Source organism: Typopeltis vanoorti, chromosome 12, assembly GCF_054136105.1.
Source record: "Typopeltis vanoorti isolate ZY-2024b chromosome 12, IOZ_Tvanoo_1.0, whole genome shotgun sequence".
In the NCBI taxonomy this organism is placed as follows: Eukaryota; Metazoa; Arthropoda; class Arachnida; order Uropygi; family Thelyphonidae; genus Typopeltis; species Typopeltis vanoorti.
In genome coordinates this window covers 121,441,007-121,464,607 of record NC_143560.1, presented here as the reverse complement: position 1 = coordinate 121,464,607, position 23,601 = coordinate 121,441,007, and the positions used below count along the sequence as shown (strand labels likewise).

The 23,601-nt window shown below is 34.7% G+C and overlaps 1 protein-coding gene across 1 annotated transcript in view; it reads left to right on the top strand.

Moving 5' to 3' along the window:
- Window positions 1-23,601, top strand: part of TBC1d7 (TBC1 domain family member 7) — a 131,104-nt gene that overhangs the window by 94,248 nt on the left and 13,255 nt on the right. Inside the window, exon 5 of the mRNA XM_090401854.1 lies at window positions 23,113-23,242. Within this exon, the coding sequence (XP_090257980.1) occupies window positions 23,113-23,242 (130 nt within the window). The remainder of the gene's footprint in view (window positions 1-23,112; window positions 23,243-23,601) is intronic.

The window sequence follows — 23,601 nt, the reverse complement described above, 5'->3', positions numbered from 1 at the left end:
TTGACAAAATCTTGTCTTTTTTTTTTTAAAAACATGATGGCACAACTAAAAAAGTTCTATTAATATCAGTTTTCACAGAATTAAATACATGAAAGAAATTGGGAACCTTATTGCAGAGTTTGATAATCATTTCCAAGATTTTTAAAAACTTGAGAATTAAGTTTTATTTTTGAGTTTTCCATTTGATTCTAACATAAAAGTTAAAACTATGGAAAATCTTTCAACTATCTTTCATATGGATATTCTTGAAGTTGAGACAGAAATAATACATAATTACAAATACATAATTTTGTATTTTAAGAAATACAAAATTATATATTTGTTAAAACAAGGGCATTGGAGGATAATTTTTGGAAATATTTGGCTAGTGACCAGTATCTCAAATAAGAAAATATGCAGAAAAATTGTATGCTTGCTTTGGTTCAACATATTTGTGCAAAGCAGCATTTTTGCAAATGAATATATGATAAATGAAAAGAAAAGGCTATGGAGGAGGCACAAGACAGTTGGTGGTGATGAGGATAAAGTGCAGGCTAAAAAGATGATGAGCATGTTAAAAAAAGAAAAGGCGCAGCATAAGAGAAGATTGACTGGTCAGACCAAGGTGAACTCGAGGGAATTTTCTGCTATATGGCAAGCAAGAGAAAGAATAATTATAGCAGGTCAATACTGATGGATAGTCATGGCAGCAGAATAACAGTTGCAAAGGATATAGTAGAGTTATTGAAGGAGCACTTAATCAGTGTATATCATACTGGTGTAAATGATGCGGTGCAATATATAGAAGAGAAGCAAGTATTAGGAAAATTGGAAGTGAAAGAATCAGAGGTATATCAGGTGTTAATTGGGTTAGATGTTAACAAGGCTGTGGGAATCAATGACATATCACCACATATTCTTAAGGAATGTGCACCAGTTGCCCTTGACCTGATTATTTAATGAAAATCTTGCAGTGGGTAGGGTTCGAAGGAGTGGAAAGAAGGAAAATAGTACCAGTCCACAAGCATGGTTCTAGGACAGAAGATTCTAATTATAGACTAGTCTCTATAACTGTGATTGTGTTCAAGGTATTAGAGATTGGTTAGGAATAGAATATAGGATTGGGTTGATGGACATAGCATTTTTTGTTATGGTCAGCATGGATTTGTAAAGGGTAGGTCCTGTTTTAGCAATTTACTTGCATTTTATGATAGAGTAACGAGTGTGTTAGATAAGGGAGAATCATATACAGTGATATTCTTGGACTCTGCAAAAACATTCGATAGATTGTTTTTGCAGAGTCCAATTTTCAATATTTGAAAGATTTGATAGCTGCAGAGGATGGGAATAGATCGTATATTGGTTAGATGGATTGGAGATTGGCTCTCTGAGAACAATACCAGCGAGTTGTGTATAATGGAGCAGTGTCTCCAAAAAAGGAGGATAACCAGTGGTGTGTCACCTAGGATTCTGTTCTTGGGGCACCCTGCTATTTAACTTGTTTGTCAATGATATATCATGTGGACTGACTGGGGGATCATCTGTTGTTTGCTGATAATGCAAAACTGGGGAGAATTATAAGTAGCACTGCTAATGTTAATTCCCTTCAGGAAGATTTTGAATAGACTTTTAACTTGGACAAAGGAGTGGGGTTGTAGTTTTAATATTAATAAGTACAAAGTGTTGTATTTTGGAGTGCAGAAATATAAGGCTGTGTACTACGAGAGTGGTCTGAAAAATTCTCGCCCTAACAATGAAAAAACGGATTTATAATTTCAAAATTATTTTTATTTTTCAACATAATCTCCCTTAAGATTAATACATTTATTCCAGCAATGCTCCAGCACCATTATCCTGTCCCTGCAGTGGTTCTCAGTAAGATCTGCAAAATACTCCTCTACAGCTGCAATCACCTCTTGATTCGAAGAAAAACACTAACCAGCGAGGAAGAGTTTTAGTTTTGGGAGAAGATAGAAGTCAGAGGGAGCCAAATCTGGGGAATAGGGTGGATGTCCCAAAAATTTACTTGCATTTTACCTAGTCCCCTTAATTTTCCCATTGCGAAAATACTTTTGTGGGCAGGTGTATTGTCCTGATGAAAGATGATTTTTTTTTTCCCTGCAAACCGGGTCTTTTCTCGTGAATTTTTTTGTTTAGTCTAGTCTGGTTAAAAGATCGGAATAATATTCTCCAGTTATTGTTTTACCCTTTTCAAGATAATTAATAAACAAAATGCCTTTAGCATCCCAAAACACCGATGCCATGACCTTTCCTGCTGATGGAACCGACTTTGTCTCCTTTGGCACTGAAAAACCGGCTTCTGTTTTGACTGCTGTTTGGATTTTGGTGTGTAATGGTGAATCCAAGTCTCATCCATAGTAATAAATCGATGCATAAAATCAATTTTATTCTTGTTAAAACGCTCCAAGCACTGTTTAGAGATTTTCATGCGAGTGCGTTTTTGATCTGCTGTGAGCAAGCACAGCACCCATCTTGCGCAAAGCTTTTTTGTTTTCAATTCCTCATGCAAAATATATCCTACACGTACTTTTGAAATGCCTATAGTCTCAGCAATTTCATGAACTTTGATTCGCCGTTAATCCAATACCATATCGTGCACTTGATCAATGATTTCTGGTGGTGTTACACTTTTTAGACATTCTTCACTTGGATCATCTTCAAGGCTGGTACAGCCATTTCTTAATTGCCAAAAACAAAGGAGAAGAGTGCCCATGAACTTCGAATGAATTTCTGTTGCCGTTAAACCTTCTTTTACAAAGAATTTTATAACCGCACAATATTCAATTTTATCCATTTCAAAGAATACAGATAATCCTTTTGCTTCAGACAGCTGTATAAACAAAACTACTTGATAGAATGATTTGCAATTTCACATGGATGCTTAAGACAGTTGTACCAACTTAGGAAAAAAATAAATCATGTTGATAGTGTTGCCATCTATGGTCGAGGCTGAGAACTTTTCAGACCACTCTCGCACATCAGCAGTGCCATACTGCAAGAAGTGGATGAGATTCGAGATTTGGGAGTGATGGTTGACAGTAGGCTGAAGTTTAGAGGACATATTGTTAGTGTTCCAAAGGCTGCACATCATAGTGCTGCTGTGATAAGAATACTCTGAAATGTATGGATAAGGAAGTGGTTGTGCCACTGTATAAAGCAATGGTCAGACCACACTTGGACTATTGTGCTCAAATGTGGTCACCTGGTTTTCAGTGTGATGTGGAAACATTGGAAAGGGTCCAGAGATGAGTGACTAAGAAGATATCAGGACTTTGGAATGCTGGCTGTGGAGAGAGGTCAAAGAAATGTGGATTGCAGAGTTTAGTGAATAGGAGGAAAAGAGGTGATATGATAGAGATGTTTTAATTTAGTGAGAGGATTTTATTGGATTAATCCAGATTAGAAGGTGAGAGGGAAAAAAACCAGAGGCCATTCCTGGAAGTTATGTAGGAGTGTGGTGAAGAGGGGTGTGAGGAGTAGATTTTTTACATTGAGAATTGTCAGTGAATGGAACGCATTACCAGAATGTGTTAAGGATTTTAAGATTCAATATGATAAATATGTTGTTTGAATGAACCTCCCACGATGAGTCTTCCGACTCCATGGAGGGTGTAATAATAATGTAATTAAGACAAAGTGCCGAACCATTTGACAGACAAACACACATGGACTCAGATTTGTGAAATGCTCCGAGTAATTAAACACCAAACTACTAGATTGTGGAGTCACTGGATGATTGAACAAGCAATGCAAATTTGAGACCCAGAAAGTTAAAAATAATAGTCTTTGCTTCTTTTTATTATTTTTTTATTAATAACTATTATCACAAACGCATTGCCATCTAGGTTGTTATAGAAGTCTGACCTACCCTAGATGTCTCAATATTGTGAAAAGCAGTGTTTATTTAAGGGGTTATTCAGCTTCTTCTAAACTTCACTCCCTGTCATTGTTTTGGTTCTTCCTTGGGATAATGCATAGATTAGCATTTACAAATTTTAAGTAAAATAAATTAAGCAATAAATAATTTTTTGCATAAACTGTCAATCACAGATGGATATTTATGGGAGAAGTTCCTTATGTAATTTACATGTGGCCATTTAATCATGAAGCATGTGTGTTTGTGAAAACTAATTTATAAAGCTATTGTTTTTTTTTTAATTTTTTTATCAAGTATCAAATTTTATTGTGAACATTTCCTGGTTTATACTCTCAAGGAGCATGAAGCACTGAATCGTAAATATTCCTTTTGAAATATTGCTGAAGCCCCAAATGTTCTGCAGAAGCATACTGAATTGAATTTTATATATAAATGTTTTGAAAAATAAAATACTATGAGGGATAGTATTTTATCCATCTATATTTTATAGCCAAATATAGAAAGAAACTGAAATGTTTTGAAAATGTACCAGAGAATTTACGAGAACATAATCTTATAATAAGCTCTAGTAAATATTTGAAACTTACAAATGTAGAAAGAAACATTGGTTTCATTCCACACTTGGCTATAAAATATGGATGGATCCATAATATTCTCTATATTAATTTTTTACTTGGTAAAAAATTAGCGTCTCTACTTTATACTTTAATATTTTATTATGCATCCACTGAAAGTTCACTTATGATTAATTTAACTTTCTGACATGGTTTTGTTATAGTATTGAATGAGAGGTTTTGTATTCTTCATTTCTGCTTTTAGCTAAGGTTTTACGAGCCTGGACAATTTCAAGCGTGGTCTGTGATGAATACCAACAGGTGTCAGGCATGAAACCTAATCAGTGCACTAATACAAGGCAAATATGCAGCACACCTGAGCAAAGTTCATGTCGTTTAATTAGTGCAAGCCAAGACTATTCTGAAGATTGTTCTCATAAGCTCTTTGATAAATTTTTGAGACTTTTAAGTTACTTTCTACATTTGGCTATTAAAATATAGATGGATCCATAATGTCCTCCATTTCAATATAAAAGTATTTTTTCTTTTTATTTCATACGACATATTTATTTAAAAAATAATATATAACATAAAAATCAGAAAAAGAAAGTTGCACTTATTTCCTCAAATTACACAATAAAAATATTAACGATAACTTTTATTTCTAATTGGGAGCACACTAGAGTGCCACTTAGTTGAAAGGGTGTCGAAAGTTACTCTTTTTATTATTCGTGATACCTCCAAGGAGTCAGAAGACTCATCGCGGGAGAATACCTACAGTACAACTTTGTCTCCAACACTACACCGAACCTCTATTACCAATCATCTACATCAACACCATCTACTACCCACTGCTAGTATTTTTTGTCTGTAAATTGCATGTGTTCTGAAGGGCCAATTTGCCTGTATGCAGGATGAAAAACTCAAGTTTTCTGGAGGAAAAAACCTGTTACTTCCATATGAGATCGACTATTGTGAATATTTTTATTGTGTACTATAGAAAAGATAAATTTTATTTTTGTAGTAAATAGCAATTTGGATTTGCATTTTGATAGTTTTGTTTATTTTTCATAGCTTAGTGTAACTGAGTGATTGTTGATATTTGTGTGTTTGAAACAGACATTTTTACTATTTTGAAACTTGTGGTGAACGACAACAAAATGGCAGTAATGAAATGAGATCAGCATGAAAATCAAACGTAATTAATGGTGTGGACTTCTTCAGAATGGTTTGTTATCATGAATGCAACATTCCACCACATTGTGGTGGAATATGGAAAGTGTGTTTGTGAAGAGACTGAACATAAGATGGGAGAGAGGGTTTGAATATGTCAAAAGTGCGATATTCTGTTGAATATGAGTTATCAGTAAATGTGAAACTGACTGATGGAAGGAAACATTGTATAATTGCAGGAACAAATGATCATATGAATCATTGAATGGAAGCAATTGTAGGAACAAATTATTGTATAAATCATGGAATGGAAGCAAGGACTACAGAAGCGAAATAAAGTATATCTGAAGAAATGAAAGAGTGACACTTCTTAGGAAGTGAAGGAAAGTGAAGGAAAATGAGGAAATGAAAGAAACAAATGATAGATTGACAGATAGTGTAATTGCCAGGATGCAAGACTTGAAACTTGAGTTGAACAGAATGAGAAGTGAATGAAAAACATGCATAGTGAGGCGTTTGGTGGATAAGAATGGATGAGTGCAAAAGGTTAGGATGAAGGAAAGCTGAGAAAAAGAGGTGATGAATGACTAAAGAATAGCAATGTGTGGAGATTCCATTATTAGAAGTGTGGTAAATGAGAGAACTCATAAGGTGTGTTTTCTAGGAGGAAGAATTAGCAGGATAAGTGTTGTGTTAGATAAAAGAAGCAAACGAGCAAGTGAATTGGTGGTTGTTGGAACAAATGACTTGGTTGGGCATAAAGAGCATATAAGAATGAATATCAGGAGGTTGTTGAGGAGAGTAAATGATAAGTGGTTGGAAGGGCAGTCACCTATGTATAATGATGATCATGAGTTGAGATGGAGAGCAGGAATTATGAATGGTATGCTGGAAGAGTTGCGTAAGGAGAAGGGATTGGAGTGTTTGTGAATATGGGGAATGTATTTGAGGGAGAGATGGAAATGTACAAAATTGATGGATTGCATTTAATGGATTTGGTGAGTCAGAATGTTGCAGCAAGGAGGAACAGTGAGTGATAAGAGCAGAGGAAGTAGGAGGTGAAGTAAAAGGGAGAGAGAGAGAGAGAGAGGGGGACTGGTGAGACTGAAGTGATTGTAAATGAGAATAGTAGTTTTCTGACTGATAATGAGAGAACGAGAATATAAGAATGGATATATTGAATTATATATCCATTATTATATTATATTACAGAATTATATATATATATATTGAATACTGGGATATATTGAATTACTGTGTTTAGTTACAAATACCAGAAGCATCAGAAATAAGGAAGATGAATTGGTTTCATTGATTGGGAAGTTTATTATTGTTGTTATTATTATTAAGAGAAGCCTCCAAGTAGTCAGGAACTTATCGAGGAAGGCCATAATATTCGCACCAGCTCTTATACCTGTCAGTACTGTCTTAACATTATTATGGCCCCTGGGCAAAGCAATGTACTACCCACCCACCCATCCACGGGAATAAAAATGTAACTGTCAATAAAATCAAGCCTATAGACTTATCTTTTAGCAAAATCAATGTTTAAACATAAAACACACACTATAAAAAAGGATTAATCAACACAAACTTTTGACCTAAAGCCAATGGTCTTCAGGATGTCATTTTCCATGCACATGAGTGAAAGCCAGTTCAAACGCTGCTGCCCCATTTTGCTGTGAAGCTGATTCTTTTTGCTGCCATATTGTTCATGAGAGAGAGATCTCATAAACAATATGGCAGCATGGGGCCCTGGGAAACTGCTCATTGTGCTCATGCTTTAAGATGGCCCCAATACCTGTTCTTGAATTCATTCACGCTACATGCATGCACAACATCCAAAGGCAATCCATTTCAATGGCATACTACCCTGTGAGAGAAAAATCTAGCCCTGATCCCCCCCCCCCTTCTAGACAACATTCATTCTCAACTTCCATGAATGTCCTCGTGTCCTTAACCACCCTCTATAAAATGAAAAATTCCATCTACTGAAATTCTGTATTACCCTTTCAGAAGTTTGTAAGTTTCAATCATATCACCCCATCTTTCTCCTGTTTGCTAGTGTCTGCAACCTACAAATTCTCAATCTGTCTTCACGATCAGTATTCCACAATCATGATATCATTTTTGACATTCTCCTTTGCACTCTCTCTCTCTCTCCACTGTATCAGAATCAACATGGAAACCAGGAGACCAGACCTGCATGCAGTAGTCCAAGTGAGATCTTATGAAGGCTTTGTAAAGAGGCAAAATGACTTCCTTATCTTTTTATGTTTAGGTTTGTTTCAGCATTGCCATTATTCTCTGAGTTGTGTTTATAATTTTTGCTATATGACCCTTGAACTTCAATTTCCTGTCTACTAAAACTCCAAAGTCCTTAGCTGGATCAGTTTCTTCAAGCATAATCCCACCATTATAATATGATATTGGATATCTAATCACACTTTGGTGTGATTAGATATCCAATAAATAAAGTGATATGTAATCACTTCAATAAATATCAATAAAGATATCAATAAAGCGATATCTAATCACACCTTACTTATTAACATTGATATGATATCCATTTTCACATTTCCACAATTCCAGCCTATTCAAATCATTCTGCAGGTACTGCATATCATCAGCAAATAGCTGTATGATGCATGTCAAATCCTTCCCAATGTCATTAATGTACAAGTGTGAATAACAATGGACCCAAGGAATGATCCTTGAGGCACACCACTGATTACCTTGAATTTTACAGATTCACAACCCCGATATACAACTTTTTGATATATCAGTCAGCCATCCTCTTATCCATGCCAATGGTTTATAATCCAATCCCATATTATCCAGTTTATGCAACAGTCTTCCATGCTGGGTTCTGTCAAAAGCCTTAGCAAAATCCAAAAGTATCCATTATTATAAAATGTGAGCAACTTGCTAAAACATTACCTTCCTTTAGTAAATCCATGCTGTACATTGCAAAGTAGATTCTCTTTCAACCCATTTCTGAATGTGAGCCCTAACCAACTTTTCCAAAATTATCACCATCAGTCCTGAGATACTGATTGCTCAATAGTTCAATATGTCGGTCTTTGCATACCCTTGTGCAATGGGTTTACCATACATTATTTCCACTCTTGTGGAATCTTCCCTGTTCTGAGACTCAAGTTATATAGCCTGGTCAAAAGAATAGCCAGTTCAGCTGAACATTCTTTTATCATCCATGCTGATATCCCATCGTTCCTGTTGCAGAATTAATTCTTATTCAGTTTGTGTAACAGCTCTAGTACTTCCTCCTCATCCCCATGAGTTTTCTCACTGTGAAGAGGTAACAGTGAGTTCAATGTTGCATATGCCAGTTTGATAGCTTTTAGCAAAATGGCTACTCATTAGTTGAACAATCACTTCTGCATCTGTCACCTGCATGCTATCTGCATTCAGTAGAGTTATTCTTTCAAATTCATTCTTTCTTTTACTTGCAGCATAACAATAGAATTCTTTTAGGTTGTCTTTAACTTGCACACCCAGTTTCTTTTCATACTCAGACTTAGCTTTCTGTACAACACTTGTGGCTCTCCTGGCCTACTGCTTATAATTATCATAATTATACTGACACCATCCTTATGCACATGATATTCCATTCACATCATTTTTTTTTTTTTTTTACAAATCTCTTGCTTCATTTGATTGCACACCCATTTCACCCGTATTCTATTTATTTTAACTCTTATTTTAACTCTAGGAACACATTTTGATATCGCATCATTTAAGCATTTTTTAAATACCTCCAACACAGTGTTAGTACTGATACCATGGTACAGAACCCAGCATACTCTTCAGTTTTAGATCTGGTCATAATTTCCTGCTTTGTAGTTAAGCATATAACCTTTTATTTTCTGAATGGAACATTCATAAACTTAGCCCCTTCCCAATTGAGTACTGCATGATCACTGTCACCAACCGGAGGAAGAATAGCTACGTCTTTAACCGAAATTTCCTCTGACACTATAATATTGGATCTAACACTCTTTGGCCATAAGTTCCTTCTGTCTCACGATGCCTGAATAACAATGAGGAAGTTGTCTTGCAGCAGTTCAATAAATGCAGTTTCATTATTTTCATAGCTACCCAATCAATGTTTGGATAATTAAAGTCTCCCATTATGATTACTCTTTTCACACCCATTGTTTTTATTTGGTGATGCATTTCTCTATCAATATCAACCAATCCACCAGGTCTGTAACAACACCCCACTATGTATTTAATCTTGTTAGACTCTGCCTCACACCAGATGGCTTCAAACTTCTACATGAATAACTGTTACAAGTATTGCAGTCATAGGTCTCAATTCTAACTGGATTAGTAGCATGTCCCCCTCCTCTCATATCCTATCTTTCCTAAAAATACTGTACCCTTGCATTCAATACCAGTTAGTACATCTGCTGCTGATAGCCAGATCTCAACCATTGCAACAAACTCTATTCCTTTGTTTCTGAAACTCCTAGCATTCATGTACAGACACAATAAATTACCTGTATCCTCTTTTATACGCACTTGTCTGTGTCTGCATGACACAGTTTGACAACTTGCAGATCTCTATTCTTATCTAGTTCCTTACTTATGCAGACAACATTACACATGCTTGATAGGTTTGAACAGGATGAACACAGAATCGTCCTCTCTTCATAATCAATTCCATAATAATAACCATTCCCATCATTAACAGAGTTATCTAACATCATCGCTCTTACACACAGATTCTCACAATTCCTCCCATCAGAATTCACTTCCCATGACTCTATGTTAGGTCTCTGTGTCAATTGATAATTTTTCAAGACTCCTGATGCCAAATGCATTCAAATATAGGCCATCCCTGTTATGCAAGTCTAATCTTCCTTCAAACTCACTCCACATATCCAAAAACTCTCATCCATTCCTTCTACACAGCATATGCATTCAATTATTTCACATCATAGCCCTTCTTTGTAATTCATTTCCATCACATCTAAGTAATATACTAAGAATTTTTACTTTCTCACTCTTCACTCTTGCTTTTTCCAACAACTTTTTCATGTCCTCTCTCATAGTGAATTTATTGCTAGTTAAATCATTGGTATCAACCAGAATACGACCTCTTTAGTGCTTTTCTTTTCTGTTTTTCAGTTGCTTGCGTTATATTTTTAATTTTTGCTCCAGGGGAAACTTGATGTTATAAACTGCTCATGAAGGCATATTTTATGATAGTATCACCATACCAAATAACATTCTTCTTTTTATAATCAACTTTACTTACCAGATATTTGTTATTATGCACTAACTTACCTGATTCTGTGCTTTGTCTTCCATTTTGCTGCTGAACTGTTTTATTCTTCCTAAGTTCCTCTAAACACCACTTGACTCTCTGTTATTCCCTTTTGCCTGTCTAATAATCTGCTTTAACCTAGTAATCTCGGAGGTTAAATTATTTTCATTATCAACTTTAGTGGACAAAATCTTCTTGTTCATCACTTCACTGTTCTTTTTAGCATTCCATTTCTTCTGTTTTTCATGCCATTTTACAGATGTATTTAATATTAAAATATCACAATAAATGTTATAAAGGCACTAAATACTCTAAAACATGAAAATCTACTCTAATATACTATAAAATACTAATTTTTAAGGAATAAACATAATAAAACAGATAAAAATCACCAATTTTACACAATCGCTAAATTACATCAACTACTCATGATATAACCTTGAACCCCTTATGTTATTTATCTAAAAATTGTTGGAATAAGTTAAACATAGTTGGATAAGGATGATATCCTGACAGGAATAGAAATGGAAGGGTAGTATGTTTTTTTTGAAGACAGAAAGGACAAGAATGGAGGGGAGGTGCTTTTTATGATAGCAGTCGAATCATGTCCGCACAAAGTGGAGATGTTAGATGTAAATAGTGGCAATGGTTTTTATTCAGTATGGTATAAGATGGAGGTTGACAGGAAAAGATATTTAGTCAGATGTTGCTATAGGCTAGATAATTTCGATGATGACGATTTTAATTATGGCAGTTTAGATTAGAATGAAAAGATAGCATTAGAAAATAAGGAAAATGAATTTCTTGAGAGACAGCGATCTTATGCAGTGTGTAAAGGAGGGCACATGAGAATTGAGTTTTAGATCTGATCATTTCATCAGAGGATGTGAATGTCAGTGGAGTTTTGCACTTCCTTCTAGTTGGTGAGTGATCATGAAATGATCACCTGGGTTGTTGCTGGCTATATGAAGACTTCCGTGAGGAAAGGATATATGTGGAATTAGAAGGCTGTGATTATGAGAAGTTGAGGAGACAGCTAAGAGCTATAGCATGGAATGAAGTGTTAAGCGAGAGGGAAATCATTGCTGCATGGGAACTGACCAGAATATATTTAACAACATCAGTGTGCAAAGTGATCAAAAGATTAAATAAAGTAAGTGTCAAGTGCATGACTAAATGGATTAAGCATGAAATTTTGAAGAAGAGGATACCATGGAAGCAGCACAAGATGAATAATGGTAGCAATGAATTGCATGAGGAACATAAAGAGCAGGCCAGGAAGGTAACTCAGTTGGTAAGAACAGCAAACCTACAATATGAGGAAATAAGCTTGATGTCAACAAGGCAAAAGGATTTCATGACATATTACCATGTGTCTTAAGGGGAAGACACATGGTGATATGTATCTTCCCATGCCCTGGAATTGGCAGTAGCACTGGCATGCCTGTTTAATAAGAGTCTTACAATATCACAGATTCCAAAAGAGTGGAAAGAAGATAAAATTGTTCTATTCCATAAAGATGGTGATAAGACAGCTGCAAATTATAGGCCAGTCTGTATATCCAGAGTTGCATTTAAGGTATTGGAAAATTTGGTGAAAGCTAGGATACAGAAATATATTGATAACAGTTGTATTCTTTGTGGTTGTCAGCATGGGTTTGTTAAAGGGAGGTCATGTTTTACCAGCTTATTATGTTCTATAACAAGGTGACAAAATATATTGGACAAGAGAGATTCATACACAGTGGTATATTTAGATTTTGTGAAAGCTTTTGATAGACTGTCCCACAAGTCTGTTAAATAAACTGAAACAAGATGGAATTGAATAACAGACTACGAGTTGGATTAGTGTCTGGCTTTCAAATCAGATATCGGAAAGTTGTATATGGTGATGCAGTATCCTGAAAATGGGGTCGCTTAAGAGTCAAAGCCAAATAACTGGGAGGAGACCTCCATATCACCATTCAAGAATGCAGAAAACTGACTGAGAGTTCTGACCTAATGTTCAGTCCTCACCTTCACATGATGCACCTTATTGGTAGGCACCTCATCTATTGGCCATGTACCATCAAATGCATCATATGCATTTGATGGTATAGCATGATCAGATTTCATACCAGTTGGGGTGTTGTCCAGTGAAACAAGGTCCTTGCTGTTTTTGTCAGGGAACCAGGGCAGAGAGGGAAAAGTCAGCTACTGGAAATAGCTCCAACTCAGCATCCAGAAGAAGAATAAACTAACACCAGAAGAGCTGAAGATAAGAACTATCGATATAAGGAGTATTAATGAAAAGGAAATTGAACTTGCAGAAGAAATTGAAAAGTACCACACAGACATAATTGGCATTGCTGAGGTGACATCTTACTAAATAACAAGTACAGGATGTTATTTTCAGGCAATAATGATCAAGGAAAGGAAGGCAGACTACAAAATGGGGCATGGACAATACTTATTTGTGCCTGTATCTCACAAAAGGATCTTTTAAGGAAGAAGTGGAGGAATTTTTTGAATCATTAGAACAGACAGCTGACATAAAGAAAATGGAAAAAGTTGTCCTTGTTGGAGATCTGAACAGCAGAGTAGGAAATGAATCACACCAGGCATATAGGAACAGTTTGCAAAAATTTGGAGAATGGAGCGAAGCTATAATAATGATAAGTATTTATTGGACTTCTACTCAGGACATGAACTGGTCATTACTAACATCTTTTGATCTCTTTCTGGCAGAAAGTTAGGGAGGGCATTGTGTGTTATGTGATTGGAATGATTGAGCTGACATTTACCAAGATCAGCTATGTTTTTATTTTCTGTGGATGATGTGGTATTTGGTATTTTATGCAAAATGTGGATTTTTTTTTTTTTTTTTTACCATCTCTTAGATCAAGGTTTTCTTGTCCCATTCTGTAATGTTTATCTTCTGTCTTTACTACTTTCCAAATTCTGAAAATCACTGTGAAGCTTTATTTTTTGCAGTCTGATAGTTCATCTGCCCAAAACAATGGTATATTTTTTGTGACTTTAACCTTCCTACCAGCTGAGGTGGATGAAATCTATGCAGGTTGGCAGCAAAACGACCCAGAAGAAGACCAAGATATAGGTGGATACAGTACAAAGTGCCTTAGATGATAGAAATATAAGATCTGGTAATGTTGGAGTCTTGACAAGTAACAGACTGATTTGGAGGAAAATTGTAGATAGGAAGTTAGTAATGATGTAATTTTTTCATGTAGTACTGTCATATCCTGTACACCCCTTGAGGGTACATGGCAGGAATTTGATGATGATGATGATTATGCAGATATCTATTGGTATGCATAGGTTTTCTGTACATAGAGATTTTTAATCTTTCAGAGCATTGTGTAAGCATAACATCCAAGAAAGGTAAGGAGTTATTATTTTCTAGATCAGCAGTAAATTTTATATTAGGATGTTGGATGTTTAGATGACGAAGAAAATCTGTGAGAGATGTGTGCCCATGATTCCAAATAATGAATATATCATCAACATATCTTTTCCAAACTTTTGGTTTAAATTAGAAGGAAGATGTGTCTTTCTTTTCAAAATCTTCAAGGAAGATGTTAGCTGGCACTGGGGACAAAGGGTTGCCCATTGCCAGGCCTTGTTTTTGTTGGTAAATGGAGTTCAGAAAACCTACGCATACCAATAGATATCTGCATAATCTTTCTCATCATTTTCCACCACAAAAACTTGGAATTATATCTACCTTAGGACACAGAGCACGTTCTCTCTTAAATGAACAAGATGAACTACAAAAAGAAATGAATCACCTCACTCTTATTTTTAAACAAAATGGATACTCTGAAAAAACAATTAAGAAATTTCTTCTGAATCCTCCTAGGCAGTGCACAACAGAGACTATTAATTTTAAAGGTAGCATCTCCATTCCATACATTAGCACAGTCTCTAAGAAAATAGCTAAAGTCCTTAAAAAATATAATATCAGGACCTTCTTCACCACACTTCCAAAAATCCGTTCTCTAATCAGCCATCCAAAACCTACTCATCACAACCTTAAGTACCCTGGAGTATATAAATTGTGGTGCGATTGCAATATCCCATACTTTGGTCAAACTAACAAATCTATTGAACAACGAATAGAAGAGCATAAGAGAGACATCTCTTACAAAAGATCTCATGCAACTGCGTTATCCAGTCATGTTCTTTTTTCAAATAATCCTAATGATGACCAACGAAGCCACTCTGTCTGCTGGAATAGATCAGAAAATATCTTTCGCTGTGATGATGAGTTTGAAAGGAAAATCGTAGAATCAAGGAAAATCCTACTGAACCCGGTCCACTTAAACAACAATTTAAGTTATAACATCCCAGATAGCCATGCTGCAGTTATTCAATATTGGCGTTCACGTGAACCTGCACGCACAATTGCAACAAATAATGGCACGCCAGTTGGAACAACTTGAAAAAATACGTTTTTATGTATCGATTATGTGAGGCAATTTGTACCTGTAATTTCCTGTTTGTTTAAATAATTCAATGTTTATTAGTATTCTTTTCCTTTATAAATACCTGAAGAAGGCTGCTATATGCCGAAACTAGTAGTATTTATCATTAAAATCTTTATATGTTATCTCGGTCTTATAGTCATTAAATCTATTTTTTTCAAATGTATAACAACCGAGTAAAAGCTGATCTTCACACACACACATATATATATATATATATATATATATATATATATAAGCAAAAGTATCGCTTACTATAAAATTGGGATAATATCTGAAATAGCAGAAAATATATACATAACAATTTAAATTATAACCGTTAATTTCATTTTGTAATCACCAATTATACAGGGAAACCAAGAAGGTGAATGTGCAAAGAACAGTAGATTACAATATAAAGAAAAAAAATTTAGTGTTATGATTAAAGAATTTCATGATATTCTCTATAAAACAAAGTCGCTCAAGAACGTCCTTCAGGAAATCTGTGAAGTATTCTTCAAAACATGATTTTGAACAAAAATATAACATAATCTCGAACGTCGGCAGCTAGTTTTTTTTAAATAATATTTCAAATAATTATCGTGAATTAATTTCTTTGAGAACAAAGAAAATGTTTTGTGGAGTAAGTGATTAGAAAAAATTAGCAAAAAAAAAAAAAAAATTAAAAATTAAATTGGTTCTGAACGGTAAGGCAATATTTAAGTGAAGAAACTATGCAAGGATCTTTATTTAAGTGAAGAAACTAAAGGATCTTTATTTTGTACAGGCATGAAATTTGTATTGTACAATAAAAAGAGAAAAATAATTTCTATATTTTTAGTCTATCCAATGTTACTAACATTCAGTTACCCAGCATAGAAGGAGGAACTGCGTTTCTTGTTATAGGCAACTGAGATGCAGCTATGAACGTGAGATAATCTGGTTAAATGTTCTCTTCAGCATGAGGGATTATCACACCTTCTAATGGACATGCCGGCCAAATTGCACTTCTTATCCATGTTCTTTCAACAGGTGTATTGAATTGTATCCAGATTTAGCTGGACGTATATATACGTCCTGACCGGTTGGAGGGTTAATGTCTACAACTTCATCTGGCTTCTGTTTTCCAATTCTCTCGATGATAACCAAGCTGAAAGATATGTGATGATATTCTGATGTATTTCATATAATGAACTATCATTGTATAATACCCACTAGATAACTGACGGCATTCTCCCAACATTTTTGGTCCTTTCTTAAGGAGGTCTTCTACCAGATATACCATAGAAGTCATTTCTGACAGAAGTAACTCAGACCATAACACTGTGCAAGTTTCCTCTTGTACTAAATGCTCTTCCCCTACTCTCCACCTCCTATCCTTGGACACCTGCAGTATCAACAGCAGCCCTATTGTAGTTCTGGTTCTGAACAATGAGAAGTTGAACGAGTAAAATAATTCGAGGAAGAAAAATTATGTACCTGATAATTTCAAGGAATTTCCATATGCATGATGTATCTCACTGGCTAGAATATAGTGAGTCAAAAAGTAACTTTTTGACTTTGGTAAGTATTTGTATTATCCTCAGCAAGTCACTCTTAACACTTCTCTTTTCCCATCTGAAATACAAGCGTGGTTTTGCAATGTTCACTTTTTTTTTTTACAGATGCAAGCATCAGAAGAAAAAAAATTATAATTGCTGGTTAATGGGGAACTTAGCCCTGTGATTAGAGGAGCAGATAACTAACCACTAATGATTGATAAATTACCCCACTATGTTTATTATATTTTTCAGTAACATAGCTTTATTGATTCAAATGTTGCAATATTGTTGAAAGTTAGTACAGATCATCTTTATGCTTAGAAATGCTTAAATGAATCCACTCATGAGAAGAAAGAGCCTGTTCTTGCTTTCTGTGACTAGCTGAAGATTGTAATCTGTTTGGAATGCTAGGTATAGTAATGCTGCTCCATAGAAGAGAGTTTCCATGGAATGAAAGAGAGAAATAGAAAATTGGTTCAATGAATTTGTAGTCAGATGTATTCAGATAAGTATAAGTCCTTGTCCTTACTCCCCCCCCCCCTATCTTTCACCTTAGATGGACTACAATCAGCATTAACAAATATGCTCATTACAGTCTATGACACTTATTTTATTTGTCTTCCAACTAATTATTTTAGTACTTGATTTTGTACCATTTTTATGTTTTTATAATTCTGTCTTTTTTGCATTCCTTTTCTTGTTTGCTTTCCATTCATTTGCTTGTAATGCACAAGCATTTTGTGCATCTCTTCATTTCTGATTTTATCAGGTTGTTTTCTTCACAATTTAAATTTAATACAACATTTAAATTCTTATTGTTCTATTTAAACATCCACAAGTCTTGTTCCCTTAAGTGACTATTTTACTTCCTTTTTATGTTATTCTTTCTAAAATAATCTGAATTCCTAAGTATATAAAATTCACTGTTTTATATTATTTCTTTCTTATACTAACTTTCACAACGTGATTGGTTACCTTCATTTACATTCCTATATCATATTTTTTTGTAAAGCTATTGAAAATAAAATAATTATCTTCTTTGTCTGTTAGCATTACTTTATCATTTGTTTAGATATTACATCAGATTTACTACATTATTATCAATTTTTATTCCATTAACCTCTTATCTTTTAGTTCTGTTATTATTTCATCCATAAGCATATTGAGTAGCATTGGACTTAACAAATCATCGTGTCTAATTCTTCCCTTCATTTTTTCTTTTGTTTTATTATCACACTACATTATTACTCATTTATTACCTGTGTCAATATCTATGATAAAGTTAATTTTGATATTTAGCTGATGATGATGAACAGCCTATTTTTATACCCACTGCAGGGTGAAGGCCTTCACATTCAGGGAGGTTTGGGTCTACTACTCTCATGGTGATCCAGTCCATATTGGGAGAGTGTATCTATACTTGGGTGAATGAATGTGTGAAGGTGGAAGACGATCATAAACATCCATGCCTACGTGGTCTATGTGCTGTGTCTCTTATACTATCTGAAGGTGTAAAAATAGTACTGCATTCTAAGGATTGAATGCATACCTGGATTTCTACAGAGTAGCCAACAGCTATTCAGATGAGAAGTAATGTCTTGGGTGGAAAAGGATACCAAGTTGTTTTTTTGGAGACCGAGGAAGTTATGTATGTAATGTGGTTTTGCCAGGAATGTAGTTAAGAGAAATCTGAACTTGCCTAAGGATCTAAGTCTAGGAAAGAAAATGGTTTTGATAGCTAACTAGGTTGTTCTCACTTCATCGAAGATTGGCATTCAGATCTAGGACTTATCTTTGTGGAAGCAACTTGTGAATTTCTGACATTTACTAATAGTATAGAACGTATATGATGATTTCAGACATTCATATTGGGCTGTCTCACTTGTGTTGTGCATCAGATTGGAACTTGCTTTAGAGTCAGGGCCGGTCCGAGAGTATCTGACGCTCCTAGGCAAAGAAAATTTAGCCACCATATACATTGTCTCTCTCTATATATTTTGTCATACTCACACAAGCACACGTACACCTACACATATGGATATTTATAAAAATAATATCATTCCCTGCTCATTTTGGGACAGATACCAGAAGGAGGAAAAATCTCTACACTTTAGGTTAAGTATACAGAGAGCAGGGGAGTGAAAGAAATATAGAAAGGCGAAAATAATGTAGGATCATCAGCGAGCACTACGACGGCTTGACTTATTTCAGTTTTTTATTGTTAATCAAGGTTTTACTAATTTTTTTCGAAGGTTGTAATTTTTCGCCGAACTATGTAGCAAAATCTGGTGCCCTGAAGTCTTAGCGCCCCTAGGCAATTGCCTAGGTTCGCCTAAGGATAAAACCGGCCCTGTTTACAGTATATCATGTCCTTTCCACATCAAGTGAGCATATTTTTTTACAAATCCTTCAATATACATGTGACATGCCAGTTTGATTTTTTTTTTTTTTTTTTTTTTTTTTTTGTAAAATTTTAATGGCATACGAAATGTAATGTTATTTTAAAACGTTTGCTTTTAAAAATATTATACATTACATAAATTAGGTTGTTTCTTCATCTAGTGAAGTGCATATGAATGACTAGTGATATTTCGATTTTATGATTATATGATTTTGCATTATCTTTAAAAACAGACAAAAGAAAATACAAATATAAAGGGTTTTTTCTTTGTTTTTGTTTTTAACTCATTGACTAGGTTACACAATAACACATATATTTTTTGGCTGAAGAGCAGTTAGTAACATTGAGAATAGGAAGGAAGAAGAGAAGCAGACTTCTTGTAAAGGAAAAATGTGTATGTTCTAATTATCAAATAATTCAAATCAAATAATCAAATCATCAAATAAAAAAATCAAATAATTCATTGAATTTGTGATGATTTTATATACTGATAGTGAAGGTAAATGTTAATAACTGAGTGTTACACAGTTTCTATTCTTATCTCCCCTTCAGTCATCAAAAATACAATCAGTCATTATATAAAAAACACACGATGCCTCAATGTTACTAACCGCTATAAAATAATCATATACTTTTTTGGATTTCTTTTACCAAACAAAATTCAAAATCTTGTAATGTGACATTTCACATACTTTTGTATCATGTGTTTTATGTAAATTTTGTATAAAGTTCCAATTAAGACTGATTTATGCATGTCATAAATATGCATTCAGAAGATTAGGCATGTTTAAGGGAAAAAAGAATAAGCATGAATGCAAATCCATGCTTATTGTTTTCTTCTTATAGTTTCCATTCTTATAACATCATTTGTCCATTGCCTGTTGTGAACATGCTAAATCATTCATATGAATGGTAATCCTGAACAAAGATAAGGCAGCTCACCTTATAGTTTGATTTCTTGTAATATTTGTAGCTTTAATTATGGTAATCTTGCAAGAGTAACTGAAAACATGAAGTTTCCAGTTACTCTTGCAAGATTACCATATTGTTTTAGCATTTGAATTTCTATAACTTGCATACCTTGTTGACTTGTCAGATCTTATGAAGAAGACCTCACAAACTCCCACAATCTGATAGTTTATTGAATACTGTCCAGGACTTTTTATTTTCATAAGTAAATGTTTTTAATAATTGCTTATACCAGAAATAAATGGAAGCTCTGAATGGTTGTTTCACATTGAGCTCTTTTGTTGTGAACCACCATCTCTGAACAAAGGTAATGGATCTGGAATCATGTAACCACAAATTATATTACACTATATTCTATTGAGATGCAATGTATTGATAACAGCATGTACATCTGGTGGCCAAAGTTGGAGTTAAATTCATGTGGATGTCTTAGATTAGGTTACAGAGCCTAAACTGAAATCACATTTAGTGAGATGCAAGGAACATTTATAATAAATCCAAAAGTGAATTCCATAAGCTAAGAAATAGTCTTCTGCAAGGACCTGTTCTAGTTCCATTGCTTTTCAGTCTCTACACCTATGACATTCCTACCACTGTGTGATGAAAATTTATGTATGCAGATGACATTGCACTTGCAACCTACAGCACCTGCTTTCAATTTGCAGAGAATACACTAGAGGACTTATCAAAAATTGACAACTACTTTAAATAATGCTGCATGTAACCCATTCTGCAGAAAACTGAAGTCACTGCTTTCTATTTAAATAATAGCCAATCTATGCACCTATAGTCTACTTTAGAAATAGCATGGTAAAATACAATAGAACCCAAGTATCTTGAAGTGATTATTGACAGAGCATTGACTTTCAAAAATCACTTGACAAAGATTGATAGCTTCACAATAACATCTCGTTAGAACTGGCAGGTTCTTCATGGAGTGTGCAGATGCCAGTACATTACTCACAACAGTCATGGCATCAGTATATATCCCAAAGCAGAATACTGTTTCCCAGGGTGAGGTGTGAGCTTAACATTACTCGCACTTCACTGTGAGTTTTATCTTTGGAACAGTAAGATCAGCACTAGCTTACTGGCTTCCAACACTTAGATAATATTGTTTCTCTTCCATTATGGAAGAAAAGGGCTTTAGGCAGCCCACGGAATTAAATTGTTGAGAACAATAACCTGTCCATATGTGAAAATATCTCCCATGCAGCTTCTCAGAGACTTAAATCTAGACACCTGGAGAACTGCTGTGCAAATGTTTTTATGTTGAGCCCATACACAAGCGGTTGGTTGATCAACCTATAGTACATTAGTACCATGTATGGGTAGTGGGTTGGGAAAGGAGGAACTTGTTTACATTTGACTTAAATGACTGTAAATTGTATTCCTTGGGAAGAACACTGTTCTACAATACAGCAGTTGCAGGGATAAAGGAGGAGGAAAAGAAACTTGTTCTGTTTGTTTCTAGGTGCATTGTGAAGGGATGTTGAGCAGCATCTGCACCTGTTCCAACGAACTTAGTACCAAGTGGAGGAATTATTTGTTATTTCAGATGAGCATTTCCCATGGAAATATTTGTAAAATATACATATTGCAGAAACCAAACATCTGTGTGAAAGTAGGGGGAGTGAGTTGCTAAGAGATGGTAATTGCTCATTAATCATTAATAAGTAATTCTCTCCTCTTTACTGAGTGAAGTATTTTGAGAGAGCTTTTAAGAACCCCAACCCATATGTGGGAGCAGTATTCGATAGCTGGGTGGATTTGCAATTTGTATAATGTTATCAGCTGTTATAATGTTAACAGGGGGTGAAGTAACGTCTTGAGCGAAAGAGAAATCCTAGTTTTTTGAAGCTGAGGATGCAATCATTGTGATGTATTTATGCCAAGAGAGGTTTGATGTCAAGGTAATTCCAAGAAGAGAAGAGAAATCTCAAACTGTCTGGAAATTTGGTATTGTCAAAAAGAATACTGGGAAAAGATGGTTCTTTTTTATGGGATATAGGACAGAACTGGGTTTTATTTGCATTGAAATTTATGAGGTTATCCGAACCCCATTGGAGGAGGATGTCTTGGAGATCGGAATTGAGGGTGGTGGTTGATGTTCTGTAAGTGGGGTGAGTTGTGTAGGGTAAGGTTTATCAAATGAAAGGTAGGAGTGGAATGTGCTGTCATCTGCAAAACTGTGTATTGGGTTGGAGGTCAACTGAAGTAGGTCATTGATATATAGCATGAAGTCTTTGTGTTCTTCATCCAAATGCCAGATTGAAGGGTTTTGACCATCCATTACATCTGAGACTACACTTACTGAATCAGGACTGCACATGGAAAATGAAAACAGAAGCTCCATGAATGGAAATGGTGTGACTTTCCATACTGTGATTGTATCATTAGTGACAAGAATGACTGCCAGACTTACCCTGTGTTTTCTTATCCTGGAACTTATATAGACTTTTTTTTTTTTTACTGTTAAACCTAAAGCTTTAATATGGATTCAAAAGCTCTTAAACTGTGATGCCTTTTCTGTTTTATGTTCCACCTGTTTATTCTCTTTTCACTTTCTATATCTACATCATTCACTAAATAAATCAATAAATGAATTTTCAAATGAAGTTGAGCTATCAAAACTTATGAGAGTTGGTAAAGTTTTTTCAGTATACCAGTCATGTGCCTTACGGGAATAAAATGGCATTAGCAGATTTTATTATTTTTTTTTGATGATATCTTTAAAAATATTACTTGTTTTGCTGCTATTCTTTTCCCAGTGCATCCCTGAGAATGTCATCATCCTACTTGTTTTACTTTTATAAATTAATTTTCCTTTTTTTGTTTTAGGTTATGGGATAAAGTCTTTGCTGGTTCATCAAAAATTTTAGCATTTATGGGAGCAGCCTTACTAATTACTCTAAGACGTCCTCTTTTAGCAATGAATACAGCTGAAGAAGTTACAAAATACTTGAGAAAGGTATAGGAAGCTTGATTAACTTCTGTCTTTTTCAGTATTTGAAATGCAGTATCTTAGCAAAATTGTTAACTGAATATGAATGGAACTGAATGCTTTTCATTTATTTAAGTTTATTTGTGTGTGTGTGTGTGTGTGTGTGTGTGTGTGTGTGTGTGTGTGTGTGTGTGTGTGTGTGTGTGTGTGTGTGTTAACTACAGTATAATTATTGCAGTTACAAAAATAAATACTTTTCATATACCTTTTTATGTGTTTACATGACATAACATCTCTGCTTCTTTCTGGCCAATAGGACATGAACTCAGATTCCACCATGGACGTGGATGTTTGTGACTGTGTTTAGGTGGCAGATGAATCGCACC